The following is a 27,731-nucleotide window of genomic DNA, read 5'->3' on the forward strand; positions in this document are numbered from 1 at the left end:
CAAGGTTCCATCCCAATGGAAAACCAGCAGGACTATACTACTGTACAAGAAGGGAGGCATCCACGACATTGGCAACTATCACCCGATCTGCCTATTGTCTGTCATCTACAAGCTGTTCACTCGAGTCATCCTGAATAGGATTGGCAGAACACTAGATAGGACAACCATGCGAGAAAGCTGTGTTCCAAATAGAATTCAGCACGATCGACCATATCCACACGATAACCAAACTCATTGAGGTTTCTCGGGAGTTCAAGATGCCTCTCTGTCTAATGTTCATTTATTTAAAGAAGGCCATTGATTCTGTTGAGACTGAAGCGGTCATCAAAGCCCTAGCCAAACAGGGCATTCAATGTCAATACATCAGGATCCTCTGTGAGCTGTATTGCAGATTCACTACCAGAACCTCACCATTCTACAGGAAGGTGATCATTGACATCAAGAGAGGGGTTCAGCAGGGTGATACCATTTCACTGAAACTCTTCAGTGCCACCCTCATGTGACAACTGGATTGGGAAGGAATGGGAATGAAGATAGACGGTCGACAACTACACCACTTCCACTTCGCTGATGACATCGTTCTTATAACACCAAACATCAGCCAAGCAGCACAAATGCTGGCTGACTTCGACCGTGAGTGCGGAAAGGTCAGACTACAGCTGAATCTCATAAAGACAATGTTTATGAGAAATGGTCTTGTACCTGACGTTCCATTCACTCTCAACAGGACAAACATCTCCGAATGCAACAGTTATGTGTACCTAGGTGGAGAAGTAAACATGACGAATGACCTGGCACCTGGTGCAGGAGGAAGAGAGTGGCTTAGAACGCCTTCAAGAAAGTCGAAGAAATAGCTAAGAGGACGAAGAACCTCTGGCTCCGGGCACATCTCTTCGATTCCACTGTTCTTCCTGCATTAACATATTCCTCGGAGTCGTGGGCCCTACGAAAACAGGATGAGAATGCTATTTGGGTCTCCCAAAGAGGAATCAAAAGAGCTATGATTGGAGTATCACGCTTCACTCAAATGAGAGAAAGAATCCGGAGTTCCAGCCTCCGTCGGCGGTCAAGAATCAGGGATGCTGTCTTATTTCCCAAGGCATCGAAAATCAGATGGGCTGGACACGTAATGAGATTTAGAGATGACCACTGGACTAGAGCCACTATCGACTTGATTCCACGGGACGTCAAAAGATCACGTGGCCGCCCACCTATGAGATGGTCAGACTTCTTCGTCAAGACCCTGAACTATTGGTTTGAGGCTCTTCATGTTCCTAGAAGAGCAGACGCCATTGGGCTACATTAGCATACAACAGGAACAAATGGAGAAGTTACTGGCGCCCGCTCAAGCAAGTCAATGAGTAATGGGATGTCAAGTGAATCAAGTGATTCAATACAGAAGGCTCAACTAGCAACAGCAGCTCAGTAAACCCTCAAAGACTTGATGTCCCCATGATGAGATATAACAATTTTCACAAATTTATTTAACTATTTTTTTATAATAGCATCAGTCATGTTATTGGTAACAAGCAACATAAAATAAATTACTGGGCCTGCTACAGGGGCAAGCTTGAGGGGTTGTTGGGAGACTGAGGACAATGGCAAAGGGAGGTCACAGTGTTGGTGACCTTCATGCTGGAATGTTGAATGCCTGGAACAAATCACCATAAACAAATCTGTAAACCACAGTGTTTAAATAAAGTGTGGGGGGGAGAGAATAAATGTTATGGAAATTTTATTTTTCTTTTTTGGTTTTGGGGCCATACCCAATAATTCTCAAGGTTTATCCCTGGCTCTGCACCCAGTGATCACTCCTGATGGTGTTTTGGGGATCATATGGGATGCCAGATATAGAACCTGGGTCAGCCACATGCAAGACAAATGCCTTACTAACTCTACTATCTCTCCAACCCTACAAAAGAATTTCTTTTTTTTAAATATACATAATTTTATTACAAATTAAAAAAAAACATAACAGTCTAAAAGACCCAAAATTTACTATCATACTAATTCCTACCATACACGATCACGATCACGATCACGACCATCCTGTTATTCGTCGATTGCCTCGAGCAGGCCCCAGTAACGTCTCCTTTGTCCTAGCCCTAAGATTTTTTAAAAAGTGCCATATTCAAGGCTCTTTCAGAGTTAGGAGAATGAGACCCATCATTGTTACTGGTATTTGGCATATTGGGTACGCCACGGGGAGTTTGCCAGACTGCCATGTGGGCAGGTTACATTCGGTAGCCTGCCAGTTTGTCCAAAGCAAGAATGAGATATTAAGATGTTGCCGCCGCACAGTTCTGGGAGCTGGGTTTTATTGTCTCTGAATCTTGGCCGTTGATGGGATTACACAGCGCCAGGGGGCCAGTTGGTGGGTGTGACCCCCGCCTACTGGAATTTGGAGGATCTGGGTGGAGGATGCTCAGCCCCGATCCGAGTAGGCTTGGAGATCTCAGTGCCGGGACCCGCATGCCTTTGCTCCTCTGCCGGTACCTTCATGTGTGCGGAGAGTGGTCTCAGCATGGTGGTGGCTGGTTCTGGAGGTCTTCAGCTGCCGGAGCCCTGGTCAGGGCGGGGAGGGAAACTCAACCCGCTCCCCTCCAAGGGGCCCCCGTGAGGACAGCCAGGTGTGGGGTCAGGAGGCTCTGCTACCATACACAAGTCAAAAAATTAAAGAAACCATTAAATATTTAGAAACATTCAACATCAGAAGCTTTAAAATCTAACTATGTAGTCGCCCCTCAAAAAGCTACAACCTGCATTTTCTCTACAAAGAATTTTATCAGCGATACAAAAAAAATCTGTACAGTTTTTATACTGAAGCTAATATCGAGCTGCACTTGAATCCACATTCAACAAACAATTGCCTGAGCACACATGCACACTCCATGCATATTACAGGATAGCCATTTATTCTCCTTCCTCCTCTTCTTCCTCTTCCTCTTCTTCCTCCTCGTCCTCTTCCTCATCTTCTGGCTCATTCTTCTTCGAGCCTGTCGGCCTGCCAGGACACTTCTCTCCTCCTTCACTTTTGCCCTCGGCACAGCATGCAGCAACACCCTTTCCGTATTTCCCCATGTCCCTCCGGCTACTCACCCTTGGCCAGCAGTGCCCACCGCGTTACCCCCCCGCACCGGGAACTTCTCGGCCGGGTCGCCAATGGGCAGGCCGGGGTGCTCGCCCTGTCACCGATGGACAGATGGACAGGCCAAGGCGCTCGCCCTGTCGCCGATGGGCAGATGACAGGCCAAGGAGCTCGCTCTGTGTCTTGGGGCGTGGTACTTGGAGCAAGACAGGAGGAAGGCAGACGGGGCCTTTCAGTGCACTGGGGCCTTCCTTCTTGCCCTTCTTGACCAATTCGGACAGCACGTGATCCTTCATCCCTTGTCACAGAGGGCCACTCTTGGCCACGTATTCTCCTTGGCCTTCTCTGTGGCCCACATGCCTTCCATCTCTCCGCGCACTCCTTGGAGAATCCGGCAAAGTTGACCGTTGAGTCTGGTGCTTCTGCTGTACTCCTACCAGCACGTCTTCACGATAAGGCGCACGAGGATGTCTTGCCCCTCGGCTTGTTGGGGTCTCCCTACTTGCTGACCTTTCCTCAGAGTGAGCCGAGTGGCTGCGTCCACCTCAGCTGCCGCCTTGCACAGGCCTACAAAAGAATTTCTCAAAAGGCTCTTTTTTTTTTTTTTTGCTTTTTGGGTCACACCTAGTGATGCATAGGGGTTACTCCTGGCTCATGCACTCAAGAATTACCCCTAGTAGTGCTCGGGGGACCCTATGGGATGCTGGGAATCGAACCCAGGTCGCCATGTGCAAAGTAAACACCCTACCCACTATGCTATTACCCCAGCCCCTTAAAAGGTCATTTTTAAAAGGAGGCAATAAACAACTCTCAAGAAAAGAATTTTAGTTTAAACAACAGAGATAGAAATCAAAGATTTTACACTAAAATAGAGCAACAGAACAATTTAAATTATTCAACAATACTAAAGTTTTTAGGAGACTTGGTGGAGGGTTATGGGGCATTAAAAGAATGCAAATTGCGACTGGAGAGATAGCACAGCTATAGGGCATTTGCCTTGAACGCGGCCAACCTTGGTTCGATTCCCAGCATCCCATATGGTCCCCTGAGCACCGCCAGGAGTAACTCCTGAGTGCAGAGCCAGTAGTAACCCCTGTGCATCGCCGGGTGTGACGCAAAAAATAAATAAATAAATAAAAGAATGCAGGTATTTTTTCCACCCATGTTGCTGATTGCTAAATAGTCTGATCATGACATTGAATTAATGTCTATTTTTTTTCATGTGCCGTATCTACTCTGAAACCATCTTGGTAAACTTACCCCGACAGTGCAAAGTTAGCATTCTTCAGGGTCACTGTCACTGTCGCTGTCCTCCTGTTGTTCATCGATTTTCTCGAGCCGGACCAGTAAAGTCTTCATTGTGAGACTTCATTGTTACTGTGTTTGGCATCTCGAATACATCACGGGTAGCTTGCCAGGCTTTGCCGTGTGAGTGAGATACTCTCGGTAGCTTGCCGGGCTCTCTGAGAGGGGCGGAGGAATCGAACTCGGGTCGGCCATGTTGGCTGCGTGCAAGGCAAACGCCTTACCTGCTGTGCTATCGCTCCAGCCCGTTCTTCAGGGTAATGCCATGTTTCACTTAAAATTGACTTATATCCTGCTTAGATAGAGACATCTTCAGAAATCACTGCCACTTTGAATGACTGTTCTGTGATTTTAAAAAATAACAATAATCTTAACAAGGATTATTCATAAAAACTGTGGTAACCTAGAGAGATGTGAATAGGGATTAAAGCATATAATTCTTCAAAATATATCTAATAATTAGGTTACCATATATATCTTAAAATGAGACATGAATGCTTAAACTTCCTATGAAACCACAGAAACATCAAAAACCATTAGTGGCAATGCATTTGGCAATATACAGAAAACTTCCATTTGAAAATACTCTTTAAAGGTACTTCAGGGACAGTGGGGGCACAGCTCTGAGCCCTCATCCGGAGCATGTATTCCAGACCTCTGACCCATCTTCAGCAAGACCGATGCTGAGTGCAGAGCCATGAGTAAGTCCTGGACACTGCTGGGAGTGAGCACCCCCCCATCCCCGCCAATCCCCCCCAAAAGAATTATATTGAAGAGGGTGTCCATATTTGAATTTAGGGGCAATACAAGCATAGTATTTATTTCTAGAAAAATTCTTTTAAGATATATTTACTGTTGCTAGTGACCAAAATACAAAGACAGTCTACAGAATGGGAAAGGATATTCACCGAATACACATCTGACAAGGGGTTGATATTCAGGATATACAGAATACTGGTTAAACTCCACAAGAAGAAAACATCCAACCCCATCCAAAAATGGGGCAATGAAATGAACAGAAACTTTCTCAAAGAAGAAATCCGAATGGCAAAAAAGCACATGAGAAAATGCTCTACATCATTAATCATCAGGGAGATGCAGATCAAAACCACAATGAGATACCATCTCACACCTCAGAGACTGGCCCACATTCAAAAGAACAAAAGCAACCGATGCTGGCGTGGATGTGGCGAGAAAGGGACACTCCTTCACTGCTGGTGGGAATGTCCACTGGTTCAGCCCTTCTGGAAAACAGTATGGACGATTCTCAAAAAATTAGAAATTGAGCTCCCATTTGACCCAGCAATACCACTCCTGGGAATATATCCCAGAGAGGCAAAAATGTATAGTCGAAGTGACATCTGCACTTGTTTATTCATTGCAGCACTCTTTACAATAGCCAGAAACTGGAAGAAACCTGAATGCCCAAGAACAGATGACTGGTTAAAGAAACTTTGGTACATCTACACAATGGAGTACTATGTAGCTCTTAGAAAAGATGAAGTCATGAAATTTACATACAAGTGGTACAATATGGAAAGTATCATGCTAAGCGAAATGAGTCAGAAAGAGAGGGATAGACATAGAAAGATTGCATTCATCTGGGGGATATAAAGTAACAAAGTATGAGATTAATACCCAAGAATAGCTGAGATCAGCACCAGGAGGATTACTCCATAACTTAGAGGCCAGCCGGGTATCCTAGAGGAAAGGGCAGTTCAGATAGAGAAGGGAGCACCAAATAAAGGATGTTTGGAGGATCCTCCCAGGAGGGGAGATGCATGTCGAAAGTAGACTATGGACTGAACATGTTTGCCACTCAATGCCTCTTTTGCAGACCACAACACCCAAAAGGAGAGAGAGAACACAGGGGATTGCCCTGCCACAGAGACAGGGGGGGTGGGGGGATGGGGGTGGGAGGGATATTATCCATGGTGGTGGAAGATGGGCACTGGTGGAGGGATGGGTATCTGATCATTGTATGATTGAAACCAAAGCACAAAAAATTGTAAATCTACAACTTTTTAAAAAAATAAAATAAAATAAAGGGAAAAAAATAAAATAAAATAAAATAAAGGGAAAAAAAAAAAAGAAAAGATGAAGTCATGAACTTTACATACAAGTGGTACAATATGGAAAGTATCATGCTAAGCGAAATGAGTCAGAAAGAGAGGGATAGACATAGAAAGATTGCATTCATCTGGGGGATATAAAGTAACAAAGTATGAGATTAATACCCAAGAATAGCTGAGATCAGCACCAGGAGGACTACTCCATAACTTAGAGGCCAGCTGGGTATCCTAGAGGAAAGGGCAGTTCAGATAGAGAAGGGAGCACCAAATAAAGGATGTTTGGAGGATCCTCCCAGGAGGGGAGATGCATGTCGAAAGTAGACTATGGACTGAACATGTTTGCCACTCAATGCCTCTTTTGCAGACCACAACACCCAAAAGGAGAGAGAGAACACAGGGGATTGCCTTGCCACAGAGACAGGGGGGATGGGGGGATGGGGGTGGGAGGGATATTATCCATGGTGGTGGAAAATGGGCACTGGTGGAGGGATGGGTATCTGATCATTGTATAATTGAAACCAAAGCACAAAAAATTGTAAATCTACAACTTTAAAAAAATAAAATAAAGGGAAAAAAAAAAGATATATTTACTGTTGCTTAAAAATCTTACTGTCATTGTATTCTAAATACTACCACATCGCCCTCTAGAGTTTCATTTTTATATTTTTCCATCTTTTAGATATTTTTTGAGAAACTCACCAGGGATGGAAAATAACAATTCTTAAATACATCTGTACCACTGTAGCACTGTCCTCCCGTTGCTCATCCATTTGCTCGAGCGATCCCAGGAACGCCTCTATTGCAAGACTAGTTGTTACTGTGTTTGGCATATCGAATATGTCACGGGTAACTTGCCAGGCTTTGGCATGCGGGCGAGATACTCTTGGTAGCTTGCCGGGCTCGCCGAGAGGGGCGAAGGAATCTAACCTGGGTTGGCTGGGTCTGCCAGGTCTGCCACGTGCAAAGCAAATGCCCTACTCTCTGGGCTATCGCTCCAGATACATTAAGATTATTTTTAAGTGTCACCTGATTCTTCAATATGTTGAAGAAGCTGGATGGGAGCTTCTAAAGAGCAAGGCTGTTTTTCATCAGATGGGTTGCCTTTCTAGAAACCCTGTTAGAAACGCTGAGGTCCTATGGCAAGCAGCTTCAGTGGAAGAGAGGAGGGGTGCATGCCATGCCCGGGTCAAGTTCAGGTGAGAGCTTCAACATGAGGCCACAGGAGAAGCTGGAACTCCCGAGTTCGCTTCTGAAGGGGCACCACACAATGATCAGGGAGGGCCTTTAAAGTCGACAGGTGACAAGATGAGCTTCGGACAAGCAGGTCTGTTCTCTGGGGACCAGGTGTGCACTCCACAGAAGGCCTAGCTCATGGTGGTGATGTGAGACACCCTGAGGAGACAGCTCTAGGGAAAGCAGCCCTGTGGCCAGCCTGAGTTTGGGAGCAGCGTGGGTCCTGCATGTGTGCAGGAACTCATGTGGCTGTAGGGAGATCACGCCCATATCTGGGACAGTGCCACGCTGCAGTGGTAATCAGGCCTGTGTCTGGAGGATGACCTGGCTACAGTGGTGATCATGTCTGTGTCCGCAAGGTGTTGTGGCTGCAGTGGTCACGTCTGTGCCTGCAGGTGACTGGAGGTCAGGTCTGTGTCTGGGGTGACCTGACTGCAGTGGTCACGTCTGTGTTTGCAGGTGACCCGAGGTCAGGTCTGTGTCTGGGGTGACCTGGCTGTAGTGGTCACATCTGTGCCTGCAGGTGACCCAAGGTCAGGTGTGTGTCTGGGGGTAACGTATATGCAGTGGTCACGTCTGTGCCTGCAGGTGACCCGAGGTCAGGTCTGTGTCTGGGGTGACCTGGCCGCAGTGGTCACGTCTGTGCTTGCAGGTGACCCAAGATCAGGTCTGTGTCTGGGGTGACCTGGCTGCAGTGGTCACATCTGTGCCTGCAGGTGACCCGAGGTCAGGTCTGTGTCTGGGAGTAACGTATATGCAGTGGTACGTCTGTGCCTGCAGGTGACCCGAGGTCAGGTCTGTGTCTGGGGGTAACGTATATGCAGTGGTCATGTCTGTGCCTGCAGGTGACCCGAGGTCAGGTCTGTGTCTGGGGGTGTCATGCTGCAGTGAACGTCACGGCTGTCCGGACGCGACCTGACTGATGCAGTGAAGACCAGGCCTGTGTCTGGGCGGTGACGTGCTGCCGTGGAGGCCATGTGGGACTCCCAGCGGCTTCCCTCTCTTGGAGCCACGGTCGTCGCAGAACCAAGCCGGCTCCGGTTCAAAGGAGAAAACGAGCGCGGGAGCCCGTTCCCCGGCCCGGTGAGGGCCGCAGGGGCAGTCAGACCAGGGAGAAGGCCTCCCGGCAAGCCCGGGCCCTAATCCCCACCTGGCACACGCACAGGGTCCGCTGCAAGCCTGTCGGGGCGGCGACGCGAGGAGGCGGCCTCAGGGACCAATGTGCATCTCGCCCGCCACGGCCACGGCCACGCCCCCGGAGCCACCCTAGCCACGCCCCCGAAGCAACCTGGCCACGCCCCCGGCGCGCTCCTAGCCGCTTCCCCGACGCTCTCGTAGCCACGCCCCCGGCGCGCTCCTAGCCGCGCCCCCGGCTAGCGCGCCCCCAATGAGCTCCTAACCACGCCCACGCCACGCCCCCGAGCGTCTGTGCCGGGGCGGCCCCGCGTGCCCGGATGTAGGCACCGCGGACACAGCGCGCAGACATGGCCGGCCAGGTAGCTGCTCCTCGCGCCCGAGGCCCAGCAGGGGCCTGGGCGCGCTCTGCACAGACCCCGGGCGGGGGTCTCGCGCGCGTGCAGGGTTCCGGGGCGCGGGCGGGAGGCCCAGGTGCGGGCGAGGGGCCTGGGCGTGCTCTGCACAGACCCCGGGCGGGGGTCTCGGGTCCCCGGTGCGAGCAGGGGGCGCGGGCGCGGTCCCGGACGCGGGCGGGGCGCCCGGTGCGCCTGCACAGCCCTCGGGAGGGGGGCCCGGGCGGGGGTCTCGGTTCCCGAGTGAGGGCCAGGGTCCCGGGCTCCCGGCGCGCCCGCACGGCCTGGCCCCGCCCCGCGCGCCCAGAGCCCACCGTCTCCCGCGTCCGCCGTCGCCCCCCGCCGGATCACTCTGTCCTGTAGTTCCTGCTCTTGTGCTTGTCGGGGTGGGGTGGCATAGCCCAAGGTGGGCTGGCACAGCCCGCTGGGGTCGCTCCCTAGGCTGGGGACCCTCTGGGGACCGAACGGACCCGGGTCGGACCGAGCCAGGCCTTTTCCGCCTCTCGCCGGCTCCACCTTCGTGCACCGGGTTTGTTTCGGGTCACACCTAGCGGTACTCGGGGTCACTCCTGGCGTGCTCGGTGTCATTCATGACGGTGCTCAGGATCACTCCTGACGGTGCTTTCTATGGTCCTGGCCTTAAGGGTTTTCAGGATCAAACCAGAGTGGGCAGCGTGAGGCCAGGGCCTTACCGGCTGTACTAGCACTCCAGCCCCCTGAAAGCACTTTTTAAAGTTTCTGGCTTTAAAGGCTACCTCCGATGAGCCCAGCGACGTGTAACCTTTATTCTGTCAACACATTTCATAAGTGTTAGGTAAAGTGACAAGGACTTCCCCCATGGCACTTGGTTATCTAACTGTGCAGGGCATCCTGACTAGACTAAGTCACGGCAATGCTGTAGAAATAAAATGAACCACATTGAAGTGCCATTCAGTTGGGTCAGTGGACCGGATAGAGTCCAGGGGCAGGACACTGCAATACATGAGGCACATCTGGGTTTAATCCCTGGTGCTGCCCAGTGCCTGGAGTGGCCCTGAGCTCCATTGGGTGGCCCCACATCAAGACCTTTTAAAAAACAAATCAGATTAAAATTTTATCCAATTATTGAAAATCAGCATATAAACTATATTTTAATGACATTGGATTTTTATTTGTTTTGTTCTGAGTCTTCAACTGTAGGCATGATTTACAATTACAGCTTATCTTATTTTTAATAACCTCTCATAACAAATGTCTACTATATATTGGACAGTATATTTAAAAGAGCTAGATACAGCACAGCAGTAGGGCGTTTTCCTCGCACACAGCCGAGCCAGTCAGCCCAGGTTCGATTCCTCTGCCCCTCTCGGAGAGCCCAGCAAGCTACTGAGAGTATCTCACCCGCACGGCAAAGCCTGGCAAGCTCCCCCTGACGTATTGGATATGCCAAACACAGTAACAAGAAGTCTCACGATGGAAACATTACTGGGCCCGCTCGAGCAAATCGATGAACAATGGGAGGGCAGTGATAGTGACAGATACCATTTTTACTCTCCCCCATTGTGATGATCCTTTGGGACTTCTTAAACCTTTCCCTGGAGTTTTGAATCAGCCTTTGTTACTTAAACCAGCCTGAGTAAAAGGATTTCATGGGGACACATTTTAAGCATTCCCGTTCCTTGGACACAGCCTGTTGTGCTGAATCCAATTCTCTTGGACCCTGGACTCTTTGTTGCTGGTTTGTAGGGTGCTAGGGATCGCCCCAGGGACAGTGCCACTGAGCTATGTCTGCTGGCAAAACCTGGATTTTTGTGTGGGCGTCAGACCAGGTCGTGGTCAGAAACCGGCCACATAGGGTGCTCCAGCGTCCCTCCTGACGCAGCTCAGAACCCTGCAGTGCTGAGGAGCAAGCCCAGGGCTCCTGCAAGCAAGCAGTGTCCCCCAGCGCCCAGAACTAGCTTCCTAGTCAAGCCCTTGAATCCCTAACCTGCTTCTGTTTAGTCAAGCTTCTTGTTCGTATTTGATACATGAAACTTCTTGAACCAAAGCAGCTTTTATATCTGACCTGATAGGTATCACAAATCTTTTCTAGTTTTTGTTGTGTCGTGTTTTGTTTTAGGAGGTGGGGTGGACTGCACCTGTTCTATGCAGAGGCTGTTTCAACTGTGTGCTAAGAGGTCACTCTGGCTGTGCTCAGCGAACCATGCTGTGCCAGGAATGAACCCAGGACCCTGCATGCAAATCATACACTCAGCACTTTGAACTATCTCTAGCCCGTGATGCAATCTTTTTTAACAACTCTTGTGTGAATTCTAAAAACAATTCTCCATTCGCTTCTGAGTGTATTTCTTTGTAACTGTAGTATATTTTCAAAGATTAAGTATTAACTAATACGTAGTTTCTTATTTGTTCAGAAAGATAAACAGTTTGCTCTCCCCTGTCCTTTCAGGTTATCAAGTGCAAGGCTGCAGTTGCTTGGGAGGCTGGAAAGCCTCTCTCTATAGAGGAGGTAGAGGTGGCTCCCCCAAAGGCTCACGAAGTTCGAATTAAGGTAATGATACATCCAAGGCTCTGAAAAGGACACTTCGATCTTCTGATGTCTGAATCCTCTGCAGAAACTAGATCCCAAAGAACAGTGTTAGGGAGCCATGGAACTGATGCCGGTGGGGACCCTGGTGGCTTATGTGAAGTGGGAGGAGAGAGGCGGCAGCCTCCTGAAGGGAATCTGCCGTTTTCTGTCGGTGAGCCTTGCTTGTAGCAAGGAAAGTCTGTCCTGGGGCTTACCCAGGCCTTTTGGGCTCTTTCCCCTCACAAAAAAAGAATTTCAGGAGGAGACAAGCAATGAAGTTCAAACAGGTTTTAGGTGGAAGTTATGCCCAGACCCCTCAGGGGTAGCCTGTCTACCTGACTGAGAATCGCCAGAAGGGGCCCCTGGCTCCTTTAGACTGCTTAGAAGGTTCCACGAAAAAAATTACATTTCCCACAGTTGGGAGGTTTTCAGCCATTTGAGTGGGCTTGCCTGCTTTCTACACAGGTAATATTCTCTATACCTGAAGGCACAGTACCCAGAAAATTGCTGTCTTCATCCTCTCTTGCCAGAATGCACTGAAAAGAGTAGATTTACCACTTTCATTGCTCATCGTTGTACCACTACTTTTTTTATGACATTAAAAGTGCTGCCAGCTCTAATCAGTACTTCCATTATCAGCACCTCGTGACTTTCAAAATATTAAAATATGAAAGCAAAACATCTTGGATTAATTGAAATACGATTTTAAAGTGAGTCTCTTTCCCTACTCTAAACTCCACTCTGAATTGCATGCATACTGTAGACACACGTGCTCTTTATTTAATGTCCTCATAGATCATTGCTACTGCCCTTTGCCACACTGATGCCTACACCCTGAGTGGGGCAGATCCGGAGGGGAGTTTCCCAGTGATCTTGGGACATGAAGGTGCTGGCGTTGTGGAAAGTGTTGGTGAAGGAGTGACGAAGCTGAAGGCAGGTAAGGGACTTCGTAGCACTTGGCTGTATATTTGGCTTATGTATCTGGAAGAGAATTCTGATAAACTGCATTTTATTTATGGGCTACATAAAATGTCAAGTGAATAGTTAAGATTGTTTTTCCTGCTCTGGGAAGCACAAATGTTTGAGCATTTTTTACTCTGATTCTTTTTTCCATATTTTAATGCTGCCTTTTATGTATGTTTAACATAACTAGTTTGAACAAAAAAGCTTAGAACCAATTGCTGGGCTGTTCTTGCCGGAAGTGGAGAGCGACTGATTGCAGTCCGGAGGTGAGGCAGAAAACTCGGAGCAGTGAAGACAATATGGCTGATATGCAAAATCTAGTGGAAAGATTGAGAAGATGGTGGGCCATCTGGAGACAGTATCCCACGCTTCTGATGTGCACTGTGGACATGGAGACAGTCCTTTAAAAGGAGCAGCTCCATTTGTACCGGCCTTTGACTCACTGCGTTCTGGTCCCAGGGCAGAATACCTGAAGATCAGTAAAGAAATTGGGGGAGATGTACAGAAACATGTGGGGATGGTCTAAAGTTGGAGCTTGCTCTCCTGGTTACAGCCTCTCAGTCAGAAGCCAGCAGGTAATAAATTTTCTGATTTGTTGGCACCCATCTCAGAGCAGATCCAAGAAGTGTTAACCTCCCGGGAGAAGAACCGAGGCAGCAAGTTGTTCAACCACCTGTCAGCTGTCAGCGAAAGTATCCAGGCCTTGGGTTGGTGGCTGTGGCTCCCAAGCCTGGTCCCTATGTGAAGGAAATGAATGATGGTGCCATGTTCTACACGAACCGAGTCCTCAAGGAGAACAAAGATGTGGATAAGAAGCACGTGGAGTGGGTCAAAGCTTACTTGAGTATATGGACAGAGCTGCAGGCTTACATTAAGGAGTTCCACACCACCGGACTGGTCTGGAGCAAAACGGGGCCTGTCACAGAAGAATTGAGTGGATTGCCATCGGGACCCTCTGCTGGCTCAGGGCTTCCCCCTCTCCCCCACCCCCCACCAGGCCTGCCTCCTCCTCCAGCCCCCACCAGTTCAGGCTCAGATGATTCTGACTCCCGCTCAGCACTGTTTGCGCAGATTAACCAGGGGGAGAGCATCACACATGCCCTGAAACATACATGTGATGACATGAAGACTCACAAGAACCTGGCCCTAAAGAAGTCAGAGTGGCCCAGTGCGCAGTGGCCCCAAACCGTTCTCTGCACCTAAACCAGGAGTCAGCTCATTCCCCAAACCAGCCACAAAGGAACCCCCTCTACTGGAACTGGAGGGCAAGAAGTGGAGAGTGGAAAATCAGGAAAATGTTTCCAATCTGGTGGTTGAAGACACAGAGCTGAAATGGGTGTCATACATATACAAGTGTGTCAACTCAACATTGCAAGTCAAGGGCAAAATTAACTCCATTACAGTGAACAGCTGTAAGAAACTTGGTCTGGTATTTGATGATGTGGTGGGCATTGTGGAGATAATCAATAGTAGGGTTGTCAAAGTTCAGGTAATGGGTAAAGTGCCAACCATTTCTATCAACAAAACAGATGCTGCCATGTTTACCTGAGCAAGAATTCCCTGGACTGTGAAATAGTCAGTGCCAAATCTCCTGAGATGCATGTTCACATTCCCACAGAAGGCCGCGACTTTAGTGAGTTCCCAGTCCCTGAGCAGTTCAAAACCCTGTGGAACGGGCAGAAGTTGGTCACCACAGTGACAGAAATTGCTAAATAAGCAATTTAATAACCATAGGTTATAACCAAATAACCATAGGTTCTCTGCCCTCGCCCTTCACACCCTGGGATAAATATGTATCGTGACGGTTCTTTTCTAGATTTCCTCTAACTTTCTGCTCTTAAACTGCTTCTCCACTTGGAGAAGCTGGAGAAGCACAGCTTCCTGCCTTCATTGAAGATTTGAGGCTGAGATTTGGGCTGGAATAGCAAGCAGTTTATCTTCTGCAGAAAGGGGCAGCTTTTCCATATCCGCTCAACCATACCACCAGTCCATTCTTAAGGACTGCACACCAGGACCGGTGTGTTTCAGCACTCAGCCTTTGGGGGGTTATTCAAGCACCAGTCCTTTGGGAAGTATGGAGTCCCCCAGGAGTTAACAGAGCAGACTGTTCACCCAAGTTATTCTTTTCCTAACAATGAGCATAAAGGTAACAGAGTCCGGTATGATTCTGACTGGTGATTCTAGTTCTCTTAACTAAAGTTCTCTTAGCTAAGTTCTCTTAACTAATTTTCTTCTGTCAATAGTTGAGACAAAGGTTGCACTGGACCAAAGGCTGAAGCTTGGCCATCTATCATTCCAAGCAAAATGGTTTCCTATAAGCATTCCTTTATTCTGCATTCCATCCCGGATCCGCCTGAACCTGAGGTATAGATTCTCCTATACCAGCTACTGGGGCAGTGCCCTGTACCCAGGCCAGTTAAGAACCTTAGACACTTTCTCTCTTGGCCTCTCTGCCTAGCACCTTCTTACAGAGAGGACCTGAGGGAAGTGAGGGACGAAAAGAACAAACATTTTTTAAAGGGAATAAAGCACCATTTCAAGCAATCAAGCATTTCTCCCATGCTATGTCGTCCTTCTTCACGCTTTCTTTGCCCTGTCTTGTTCATCAGCTTTTGGCTTCAGTCTGGGCATTTGAAGAAAGAACTAAAACCCCCACCACAGACTAGTTTTAGCTCCTATGTAAGAATCTTGCACAGCACTGCTAATGTAAATTTCAGTTTCTCCCTCTAGGACACAAAACTTACAAATATGCAACATCTTTTGGTGGGAAGAGACACTGTCCTGTGACTTCTACCCATTTACTGAGGCCTGTGGAAATAAACCTCTATGTACTTAAAATTATACAGAAAATAGAATAAAATTAACACCAAGAAAAAAAAAGCTTAGAACCATAGGATATTCATGAAAGTGAATACTACTCATGCTTTATAGCTTGTATTTATTCAATTTTTCCACCACACACCACACACAAAGACCCCCTACACACACACACACACAATCTACTCGGAAGATCACTTATTGATTGATCTGTTGTTAATGGAAACTCTTTGTGAATTGATGTCACTGGTCACTGAACAGGGGGTGAGAAACTGTTACAGGAAAGGAGTTGGAGAAATAGAAAGGACAGAAAAGAACTACTAATATGATGCCGAATAAAAGAAAAAAAACAAATAAAAATATGGAGTATCACGTTTCACTCAAATGAGAAAAAGAATCTGGAGTTCCGACCTCCATTGATGATCAAGAATCAGGGACGCAGTCTCATTTGCCAAGGCATCAAAAATCAGATGGGCTGGACACATAATGAGATTTGGAGACGACCGCTGGACAAGAGCCGTTACCAACTGGATTCCACGGGACGTCAAAAGACCGCGTGGTCGCCCACCTACCAGATGGTCAGACTTCTTCCTCAAGACCCTGAATGGTTGGTTTGAGGCTCTTCGTGTTCCTAGAACGAATAGACGCCATTGGGCTACAGTAGCATACAACAGGGACAAATGGAAACGCTACTGGCACCCGCTCGAGCAAATCGATGATTAACGGGAAGTCAAGTGATCAAATAAAAATATGCAGGGGAAGCCAAATGAGAAAATAAGGATTGGTTTTGGTGTAAAAAATATCGTGTGGGGGCTATGGCTACAACACTGCATGCAGGAGACCTGGGTTAAATCCTTGGCACTTTCACGGTCCCCCAGGCACCGCTAGGCATGACGCCCAAGCATGGGTGCAGGAGTGGGCCCTCAGCACCAAACAAAAGTAATAACTATGTAGTGCATAAATGACCTGTGGGCAAGCATGACACAAGAATTTCTGTTTCCCGTTGCTGGATTCTTTAAAGGAAAGGTTGTTGTTAATAACATGAAAAGTAAATGAAGATTTGGTGGAGTTCATGCCCAATTCAATCAGTTAATCAGTGGCTGAATAAATAGCAGTACTCCTACATAAAATATTTTAAAAAAAGATGTGCAAAATAAAGGCAAGGCATGAATGATGAAGTGTTGAAGCTGGGTAATAGCTCACAGAAGTTAGCTATATTGTCCTCTCTACTTTTATGCATATCTGAAAAATCCCATAGTTTTGATTTTTATTAAAAACACCATAATTTATAAAGTTGTTCATTATACAGTTGTTTCAAGCATTTTAGTGTTCCTTTGGAAGCCTTTAAGGAGAAAATGCTTTGTTTCTGTTTAAAGAGCTTAGAGAGAGAGCGAGAGAGAGAGAGAGAGAGAGAGAGAGCCTGCCATAGTGACAGACAGGAGATGGGGGGGTAATGGGAGGGAACCTGGGGACACAGGTGCTGAAAAATATAAACTGGTAGAAGGTGGAACCACTGGGTGTTGGAATACTATATGACTGAAATCCAATCATGAACGGCTTTGCAATGCTCTAATTTTTTTTTTTTTTTTTTTTTTTTTTTGCTTTTTGGGTCACACCCAGAGATGCTCAGGGGTTACTCCTGGCTCATGCACTCAGGAATCACTCCTGGCGGTGCTCGGGGGACCGTATGGGATGCTGGGGATCGAAGCTGGGTCGGCCATGTTGGCTACGTGCAAGGCAAACGCCATATCCGCTGTGCTATTACTCCAGTCCCTAAAAAAAAATTTTTTTAAAAGAAAAAAGAAAAAAAAGAAATATTGTATGCCTAAAACAAATTAAAGCACTGTTTTGAATACAAAGGATTGATCTATCAATAAATAACTACAAAAACTACAGTAATGACATAGTTATACACCCTACCACACAAAATTGGGTTTCAAATTATTTTTATATTGTAAATCTGCAAATATTAGCACTAGTTAAAGTTACTTATCTAGAATTTTCACAACTTAAAAAAATTTTTAAAAAGAGCTTGAAAAACAAAGTAAAAGAAGGTTTGGTTTATAGCACTTTAAATGCTTACTGTGACCTTTTTTTTATTATTTTTTATTGAATCACTTTGAGACCCTTACAGAGGTGTTCATGATTAGGTTTCTGTCATACAGTGTTCCATCACCCATCCCTCCTCTGATTTTTGAAGACCGCTGTTCTTCTAAAACTCCTAACTGCATTGTAAAAGCCAATTTTATTTAAACAGAATTTTTAAAAAGATATCAGTGAATATGTTGATAAACATAACCTCATTATTATCAAGTTACTATTTTAAGGATTTTATAAAGGGCTGGAGCGATAGCACAGCGGGTAGGGCGGTCGCCTTACAAGCGACCAACATGGCCGACCCGAGTTCGATTCCTCCGCCCCTCTCGGAGAGCCCGGCAAGCTACCGAGAGTATTCGATATGCCAGACACAGTAACAACAAAGTCTCCAATGGAGACGTTACTGGGCCCGCTCGAGCAAATCGAGCAAATTTAGGTAAAGGGCTGGAGTGATAGCACAGCGGGTAGGGCATTTGCCTTGCATGCAGCCAACATGGCCGACCCGAGTTCGGTTCCTCCGCCCCTCTGGGAGAGCCCGGCAAGCTATTGAGAGTATCTCGCCTGCACGGCAAAGCCTAGCAAGCTCCCCATGACGTATTCAATATGCCAAAAACAGTAACAAGAAGTCTCACAATTTGTTGTGAGATGTTACTGGTGCCCGCTGGAGCAAATCTCTGAACAACTGGAGGACAGTGCTACAGTGCTATTTAGGTAAAAACTTTGTAATTGGGGCTGGAGCGATAGCACAGTGGGGAGGGCATTTGCCTTGCACGTGGCTGACCCGGGGGTTCAATTCCCAGCATCCCATATGGTCCCCCGAGCACCACCAGGAATAATTCCTGAGTGCAGAGCTGGGAGTAACCCCGTGCATCACCAGGTGTGACCCGAAAAGCAAGAAAAAATATTGAAATAATTTTTTGTTAGGCAGTGAATTATGTATTTATATAGGTAAAAGTTCTAAGTTTTAGAAGTTACTGATACTGCGGAGCCCACTGAGTTGTGAATTTGCAGGGGCTGATGTCCGAGACTGGTCTAGCAGCAGATGCCACTTACCCAGGATGATGCATGTGCATTTATTTTCCAGGAGATACTGTCATCCCACTTTACATTCCACAGTGTGGAGAATGCAAATTTTGTCTAAATCCTAAAACAAATCTTTGCCAGAAAATAAGGTGAGTACGTCTTTACTTAGTCCTTAAGACAAGAAGTCACGTTGATAATGGTAGTACTATGTAACTATATGGCAATTTGTTCAGAGCATTCTGCATGGAATTACTTCAGCTTTATAATGACCTCATATAAATATCATTAATAATCCACTTTCATAGAGGAGAAAACTGAGACTTATAAATAAACTGATTTCCCCGGTATTGATCAGTCTTTTAGAAAAGGAATTATTTGGGGGAAGGACCATAGACATTTCAGTTGCTCCCAATTTGGTTTTTGTTGATTTTATTTTTTTGGTCAGAACCAGTGGTGTTTCACTCTTCTTGACTTTATGCTCATGAGTGACCCCCAGCGGCAGTGCTAGGGATTCAAGCCATGGTCAACCACATGAAGTGCAAACTCCCACCCTATACTAGGCTGCTCCTACATTTAGGCTTTGTGATCAAAGTCGGAAGTGTTCTTATGTGTGTCTTGAACAAATGCGCCTCCTGAAATAATCAGCCGGTTGGTCATCTGGCTACGTGGATGTTCATCAGTTTACCTGGATATTGTTTATGTAATCTCTGCTTCTGTGTTGCCATTTGCTTTTGTGCTTTATGAAGTAAGGTTTGCTCAGTTTTATCTGATCAGGTTGTACCTGTGGAAATTATTTCAATACTCTAATAATAAGATCCAGACTGAATGTAAGACAGGTAAGATTATAAATCCTGCAAAGTTTCAAGGCTTTCTTGAATGGTACATTCACGATCACGATCACGACCACCCTGTTGTTCATCGATTGCCTCGAGCAGGTGCCAGTAACGTCTTCTTCGTCCTAGCCCTGAGATTTTTTTTTTTAAAGTGCCATATTCAAGGCTTTTTCAGGGTTAGGAGAATGAGACCCATCATTGTTACTGGTATTTGGCATATTGGGTATACCACGGGGAGTTTGCCAGACTCTGCCGTGTGGGCATGTTACATTTGGTAGCCTGCCAGTTTGACCGAATTAGGAATGAGATGATAAGATGTCGCGAGGCCGCGAATGCGGCCGCGCGCTTCCGGGAGCTGAGTGTGATAATCTCTGGATCCTGGCCGTTGTTGGAGTTACACGGCAGTTGGTGGGTGTAACTGTCTAGTTACTGGCAGGTCCAGTCCCAAACTGTATAGGCTTGGAGATCTCAGCCCCGGGTCCCACACACCTGGGTTCCTCTGTCAGTTCTTTTATGCGTGAGGCTCATCCAAGTGTGTGGAGAGTGCTCCCAGCATGGCCTTGGCTGGGCCTCGGTGGTCTTCAGCTGTTGGGCCCTGGTGGAGACAGTCAGGCATAGGGTAGGAGACTCTGTCTTGTTCTCTCCCAGGAGCTGAGTGTGATGATCTCTGGATCCTGGCCGTTGTTGGAGTTACATGGCAGTTGGTGGGTGTAACTGTCTAGTTACTGGCAGGTCCAGTCCCAAACTGTATAGGTTTGGAGATCTCAGTCCCGGGTCCCACACACCTGGGTTCCTCTGTCAGTTCTTTTATGCATGAGGCTCATCCAAGTGTGTGGAGAGTGCTCCCAGCATGGCCTTGGCTGGGCCTCGGTGGTCTTCAGCTGTTGGGCCCTGGTGGAGACAGTCAGGCATAGGGTAGGAGACTCTGTCTTGTTCTCTCCCAGGAGCTGAGTGTGATGATCTCTGGATCCTGGCCGTTGTTGGAGTGGTACATTAGAAATTAAAATTTGGTCTTAGCACGTTTGTAACTCTTTGCAGTCATCTTCTCCCCTGTGGATTTTAGGAAACCTATCTCAGTCCTGCCTTTTCCTTTTCCTTTTTTTCCTTTAGAGTCACTCAGGGGAAAGGATTGATGCCAGATGGGACTAGCAGATTTACTTGCAAAGGAAAGACCATTTTACACTACATGGGAACCAGCACATTTTCTGAGTACACGGTTGTGGCTGATATCTCTGTTGCTAAAATTGATCCTCTGGCACCTTTGGACAAAGTCTGTCTCCTGGGCTGTGGCATCTCAACTGGTTATGGCGCAGCTGTGAACACGGCCAAGGTAGAGACTGGCCTAGGCCTTAGCTCCCACCTTTAGTTAGTACAGTGAAGCTTTGCCTTGACTCATCATCTGAGATTTTATACTGTCTTTCTGTCAGGTGGAGCCTGGCTCCACATGTGCCGTCTTTGGACTGGGAGGAGTTGGACTGGCAGTTATCATGGGCTGTAAGGTGGCTGGTGCATCCCGGATCATCGGCGTGGACATCAATAAAGATAAATTTGCGAGGGCCAAGGATTTTGGAGCCTCTGAATGTATTAACCCCCAGGAGTTCAGCAAGCCCATCCAGGAAGTGCTTGTGGAGTTGACCGGTGGGGGAGTGGACTATTCCTTTGAGTGCATTGGTAATGTGAAGGTCATGGTAAGTATGCTGGGTTGTATTCCTTTTGTGGAGGAACTGCTTTTTAAATTGGAGGGGAAACGGAGCGATAGTACGGTGGAAAGATACTTGCCTCACACAAGGTTGACCCCAGGTTCGATCTCTGGTATCCCATATGGTCTCCCAAGCACTGCCAGAATAACCCCTGAGCATTGCTGGGTGTGACCCAAAACCAAGAACGAAACAAGTTGGGGGTGGGGGCATATAAGGGCGGGGAACAGAAAACACCCAATACATCAGCCGTTTTGGGACTCAGACCCAGGCTACCACATACAAGGCATATACTCCAGCCCATTGAACTACTTTCCAGGCTTGGAAATGGTATTCTCAATACGGTTTCCTTATCAAGATTAAAATTGGGGGCAGGAGCTGGAGCAATAGCACAGCGGGTAGGGTGTTTGCCTGGCACACAGCCGACCCAGGTTCGATCCCCGGCATCCCATATGGTCCCCTCAGCACTGCCATGAGTGATTTCTGAGTGCAGAGTCAAGGAGTAACCCCTAAGCATCGCTGGGTATGACCCAACAAACCAAAAAAAAAAAAAAAACAGTTGGGAGGAATGGGCTGGAATACATGCTTGTCTGCAGAAAGCCTGGGTTTTAGTCTCTGATCCTGCCTGATCCGCCTGCAAATAGACCCTAAGCATTGCCAGGTGTGACCCAAAAAACAAAAATAATAATAAAGGTTAAAATTACTTCAGCTTGGCCCATATGCTGCCTGAGCACATGTGTCACCCGCATCTCCCCTCTTGAGATGTGTACTTTCATGTTTTCGTGTCTAACTTCTCTCTCTCTCTCTCTCTTTCTCCCCCCCACTCCACACCTTAAAAATCCTCCAAATAAAATCTATTTACTTCAAAAAAAAAATAAAATAAAATTACTTCAGCTTTAAAACGAAAAGTCGCAGAAAACAAAGGAAAAATATTTGAAATACAAATTGGAAATAATACAAGAACAGCTTTGGGAAAGATGAAAAAAATGTTTCTTTGCCCTTCAGTGCACTCTGCATTCTAAGAGTTAAGTGATAGGGTAGCGTGATGCAGCTAAGGGGAACAGAATGTGGAACTAGATACACCTCCGCGCACTCAGTGGCCTCCAGAGTTCCCTGAACATAAATTTGCTCATGTGTAAAATGCATGAGGACACAGACTGAAGTATTACTTGTTATGTTGCCTTTATTGTTGCTGAAAGTTTATTGAAGTTAAGTAACAAATCGCTACACTTAGTAAACATCATCTGGTCACTTTGTTACCACCTTTTCTCTCTCCCGGAAGTTTCTAAGTGGGTTGTCTTAGAGCCGGGCTGATCTGTGTGATGACTGTCTCTGCCTGCAGAGAGCAGCGCTCGAGGCCTGCCACAAGGGCTGGGGTGTCAGCGTGGTGGTAGGAGTTGCTGGTTCTGGTGAAGAAATTGCCACTCGTCCGTTCCAGCTGGTTACAGGCCGCACGTGGAAAGGCACTGCCTTTGGAGGTAATGTGGTGCAAGAGAAATGAGTGTATTTTCTCTTTTGCTACTTCTACTGGCAAAGTTTTAATTCCAGGCTCATCTTTTTAACAAGAGTTGTTACAGGCTGTCTTATAGAAATTTATTTTAAATACACTTAAGTATTTACTCAAAAGCTGGAAAGGTGCTTTGCCTCTGAAGCTAAGAACAATTTTTACATCCTTAAAACTCAGTCACTGGGGAAGGAGTTGGGGGCAGGGCAGGAGTAAGAAGAAATCGGTCTCAGATCAACAGTTGTGTCAGCCATACTCATGTTGTGGACTTCATTGGTTTATCAGCATCTTTCCAGAGAGTGCAGTGATGGGGCCAAAGAGATGCACAGCGGGTCAGGTGTTTGCCATGTCCTCAGCCAACCCAGGTTCTGTCCCCGGACCCCCACAAGTAGAAGTATGTCACTAGCTCTATCTCTCGAGTCTTGTGACTATAAAAATCTCTTCTGTTTCAGACCAAAAATAAACTTGTTTTATGATTTCCATTGTTCTGAATAATTTTCAAGTTTCTGATACCTCTTTTAATTTTAATTCCTGAATGCACAGCCAGGAGTAATCCCTGAGCACTGCCGGGTGTGGCAAAAAGAAGACAAGAATACAGTGATCTGAGGTCTTGATCATACACCTCTCCCAAAATAGTACTGAAAATACTCGGATGAAACTTACGGCAAAGTTGAAAAATAGTTCATTTCACTCTTGTATGATCTTAAAAAGTCTGTGGTTTAGGGCCATAGAGTGCAAAGGGCTTAAGGTGCTTGTCTTGATGTGTCTCACCCACTTAGCACCCTGGCACTGCATAGCGTCCCGGAGCACCACTAGGGTGATCTGCCGGATGTGGCCCAAGCACCCCTTCCCCAAAAATCCTACTGGTAGGGGACATAAAGAGGGATATTTAAGGGGTAGAATAATTGTACAGCTGGCAGGGCACTTGCCTTACACATGGCTAACCTGGGTTCAATCCTCCCCAGCACCCCATGTGGTCCCCTGAACACTCGGGTGGTTCCTAAATGTAGAACCAGGAATAAGCCCTAAAACAGGTTTGGACTATAGTTCAGAGCAGAGCAGTAAAGTGGATCAAAGGGCTGACATGTATGCTTCACAAGAGGGAGCCCCAAGTTGAATTCCTGGCACCATATGGACCCAAAACCATCAAACAAAAAATTTAAAATGAAAGCAAGTATTTACAGCAAAAAAAAAAATCAACACATGTGAAATTGAACGTACATAGCTAAAGATCGCTGACACAGCTTTTCAATTTCACTATTTTCTATTTTGAAATACAATTTTTTTCCCTTTGCATTGTTTTGGGGGCCACACCTAGCAATAATTAGGGTTTAATCCTGGCTCTGCACTCAGGAATTACTCCTGCCAGTGTGAGGAAAATCACAGGGTGCCTGGAATTGAGCCTGGGGCAGCCACGTGCAAGGCAAGCACGTTACCCACTGTGCAATGACTCTAGTCCCCTGAGTTTTACACTTAAATATCTTTGTTTCATAATAAGCATAGTGTAGCAGTTTGTTGGAAAAATTATTAAATGTGCTTTCTTTCTTCTTAGGATGGAAAAGTGTAGAAAGTGTCCCAAAGTTGGTGTCAGAATATATGTCCAAAAAGATAAAAGTTGATGAATTTGTGACTCACAGTCTGTCTTTTGACCAAATTAACAAAGCCTTTGACCTGCTGCATGCAGGAAAGAGGTAAGCAACTTCCTTCGTTTACTGTAGGGTGGAGTGTGATTGGGGCTAAGGGAAGGCTGACGGGTAAAATACTAGATTTTGTCGTCTTAATAGCATTCAAAATCTATTCATTGTTTCCTCTGACAGCATTCGAACTGTTCTGAAGTTTTAGTCAAGAAAGAGATCCTCCTTCCCGTGCCTTAGTGGTCTGATGGGAGAGGCCAGCAGTCTTGGTCTCCGGAGCCCTCAATAACCCACTCTTGGGAATAATGTCTGTAAATTCACACATCTCTAATCAAGGACAAGACTAATTCAGTCATAAATCTGTTTTCAATACTCTACATTAATATTTTGCTAGCTAAGGAATATTCTAACACAATAAAGTCCTTTCTGCTTATGTGTGTTGTCATTAATTTTATGCTGACTTGACTCTGCGGTTCCTTGCCCCATTATCTTCATTTTTTTTAAAAAAAAAGAAAGACGAAGTGGGGTGATAGTGTCTAAACCTTTTCTACTGCCATCCTTGGTGACTGCTTCATTTTGAAGTCTCAGGCCTGTTTACTAAAGATAAGATTACCCTAGCTGTATTCTTTTTAGTAAATCTTTATATTATCTTAAACGGCAACTTGTATTAAGTGAACAATTTGTGCTCAATCTGTAGTATGCAGTGCTCTACTTAGATTTTAATATGCTACAGTATTTTTTCAGATACATGAATGTCCCTCGATCTGTTCTCCAGTTGATGCTAAGACCTGTGCACCGCCAAATATTACAGGTGTGGCCCCCCAAAAAATTTAAGAATTTTAAGTAACAGATACCATGAAGGTACATCTGAGAGCTCTAGCAAATTGGAGCTCTGTACTCTCAATTTTAAACAAACCCAATAAAACACGGCAAACAGATTCCTAAACCACCACCTCTTTAGACATGGGTGGGTGGAAAGTAGTATAGAGGAACTGGTGAATGGGTTCTTGTGTACCTGCATCCATGGTATCAGCAAAAGACAGAGTCAAAAGGCAAACTGTTTCCTTTCCAAACTACAATTTTGAGGTAGGTGGGAGCTAGTCGGCAAACCATAATTTCTAAGTTAACATTAACTTATTTTGAAAACAAACTGGACGATTAAATATCTAATTACACATAGACAATTAAACTGGGGCTCATATTTTAAATCTCCCAAAATAAAAACATCATTACCAGTTTGGTGTCAACTTCTAAGAAAAAGGCACTTCCACTGAAAGTTTTTCCCGTGAGCCTAATCTCTGAAACAGGCACTGAACAAGCTCATACTGCTATTCCACCATCACTACAAGAAATGCTGCTCTATACTCAGCATTGTCTCACCTAAAAACCTCTCAAAACTATGACTATGTTTCAAAGGCTGAGGAGTTCTGCTGAAGTTACAGGGTCCTGAAAATATCGGACTAACACTTGAAAAAAGTTTTTACTCAAATGGTCATAAGTTTATTTTAGATTATGAAATCAACTACCTCCGAAATCTCAAATGATGCAAAATTAATGAATACGTGGTACAGTTATCATTCAAACTTTTAATCGCCCTTTACACATTATATTAACATTCATCTTGCAAAGCATTCCATACACAAATATTACAGTTTGATAAAAACACACACCCCCAAAAGTCTGCCAGATTCAGTCACTTTACTAATCATTAAAATAATAAAAGTAATGAAAACATCATAATTCTTTTTAAGGTCTGAGGCACTCTGGGATAGATGTTATCTTGGTATGTCATGGTCATACCCAGGAATCAGGTACTCGGATGACAAGACTGATGACTTCCCTGGGTACATACTTCTCTTTGGACTGAACTACTGAGAAGAACATATATGGGGTAGTGGGATTATTGCCAGTGAAGTTCCCAGCTGTGTAATGGTCACCGAAGTGTGGGCCCCAGCCCCCACGAGGGAAAAGACGTCCCTGTCGTCACTATCACATTTACTCTTGTTAGAGTCGACCAACCACCTACTCACTGCTCACTGCAAGAGAGGTTGAAAATGCTTTCCCTAGAACCCACCCCAATGCAAACGCCACCCCTTTCTCTGCATCTCTCCCAATCTGCGGGTGAAAAAAAAATACAGAAGGAAGAAAGGGAGCTTTGCCCTCCACTCCAACTCGAGGTCTGAAATAGAAATGCATCATAATCTTCAAGCTCTGCAACAGTCAGGCATCACATGGAGCCTGGCTGTTATTTTTGCCATAAATTAAATGATTTTTTAAAAGAACAGCCTTTCCAGAGTGAATTCTGCCACAACCATTCACTAACACAAAGTCCACACCGAGAGAACGTCTCACTAACCACGTACTATCTTGTGCAAAGTTCTGTGAGTAAATATTTAGCAGGGGAAAGGAGGAAGGCCATTTCTAAACCGGGAGCGCTCCGTAAACGATGGTCCCTGCAGGGAACCAGAGGACCATTCTGAGCAGAATCAACACAAAAAAACCTAGGTCACAGAGTGTTCAATAATTACACATGTAGAATTTAAAATGTATACAGATCTATTTCCGTACATATATAATTTTTAAAAAATTTGCAGCAACAAATGTTGCTAAGTTTCAAAGATTCTCATCTTCAGCATTCACCCGGAAAGTCACTGGCTCCTGATGTACAGCTGTGGCAGTGATAAAAGCAACTAGAAGCGGGTTAAGTAAAAGTGCTCAAAGGAGAAACAGGATGCAGAGATCTGGGGGAGAAGGGAGCACTGGAGGAGAGGAGAAATGTTTTCTTGATTCTTCTCGGCTTTTCAGACTCGAGGACACACATAAATGCTGCAGGCCTTCCTTATCTATAGTCAAAACAAAACAAGTAATAAAAATGTCCTGGTCCACGCTGCACTCTCAGTAAAATGCATGGGACAGCAGAAGGCATCACGGAGACGTGCCGTGTCAGAAAGTAAACTAGGCCATGAAGTGGGGCCGTGTGCAGTCGAGGCGCCGTGTGAGGATCTCACAGCCATTGTCTGTGACCAGCAGGGTGTGCTCAAACTGAGCAGACCGCTTCCCGTCCCGGGTCACCGCCGTCCAGCCATCTGGCCAGGTCTCATCCTGCCAGCCACCTTAAACAGACAAAAACAATCTTTCAGTTCCTGCCATTTCGTTCTCTAAATGAGCAAATACTCCAGGGAACATGTTTGCATAGATTTCTATCCTTAAATATTACTAAAAACCAACAAGTGTGTGTGTGTGTGTGTGTGTGTGTGTGTGTGTGTGTGTGTTTTAACAGGAAACATGCAAAGCAAATGATCTAGTGTGTGTGTAAGGCAAGAGGTCTACCATGGGCGGGGGATAGGGGTGTCAGTGAGGAAGGAGGGATACCTAACATATACAAGGC

The 27,731-nt window shown here is 46.1% G+C and overlaps 2 protein-coding genes and 1 pseudogene across 5 annotated transcripts in view; 2 read left to right on the top strand and 1 right to left on the bottom strand.

Annotated features, from left to right (window-relative positions):
* The first annotated feature begins 9,130 nt into the window (after positions 1-9,130).
* On the top strand, positions 9,131-24,776 carry LOC130023803 (alcohol dehydrogenase class-3). The gene is made up of 9 exons (XM_056114410.1): positions 9,131-9,194; positions 11,656-11,757; positions 12,571-12,712; positions 18,737-18,824; positions 20,619-20,838; positions 20,936-21,196; positions 22,548-22,683; positions 24,262-24,400; positions 24,527-24,776. Exons 1-9 carry the CDS (start codon positions 9,183-9,185, stop codon positions 24,549-24,551), a joined length of 1,125 nt encoding a protein of 374 aa, XP_055970385.1. The 5' UTR covers positions 9,131-9,182; the 3' UTR covers positions 24,552-24,776.
* On the top strand, positions 13,038-14,454 carry LOC130023672 (adenylyl cyclase-associated protein 1-like; annotated as a pseudogene).
* A 1,044-nt stretch (positions 24,777-25,820) lies between the features above and the next one.
* METAP1 (methionyl aminopeptidase 1) overlaps positions 25,821-27,731 on the bottom strand; it is a 50,792-nt gene continuing 48,881 nt past the window's right edge. For all 4 annotated transcript variants that reach the window (XM_056114408.1, XM_056114407.1, XM_056114406.1 and 1 more), the window contains one exon: positions 25,821-27,456. In XM_056114408.1, coding sequence (XP_055970383.1) covers positions 27,299-27,456 — 158 coding nt within the window. In that variant the 3' untranslated portion in view covers positions 25,821-27,298. The remainder of the gene's footprint in view (positions 27,457-27,731) is intronic.

The sequence above is a fragment of the Sorex fumeus genome, unplaced genomic scaffold (genome assembly GCF_029834395.1).
Source record: "Sorex fumeus unplaced genomic scaffold, SorFum_2.1 ptg000024l, whole genome shotgun sequence".
In the NCBI taxonomy this organism is placed as follows: Eukaryota; Metazoa; Chordata; class Mammalia; order Eulipotyphla; family Soricidae; genus Sorex; species Sorex fumeus.

Bases quoted from the DNA above. Each gene is read 5' to 3' on its own strand.
- LOC130023803 (XM_056114410.1), top strand. The intron at 20,839-20,935 runs GTAGAGACTGGC...TCTTTCTGTCAG, and splicing joins CAGCTGTGAACACGGCCAAG to GTGGAGCCTGGCTCCACATG. The intron at 22,684-24,261 runs GTAATGTGGTGC...CTTTCTTCTTAG, and splicing joins GAAAGGCACTGCCTTTGGAG to GATGGAAAAGTGTAGAAAGT.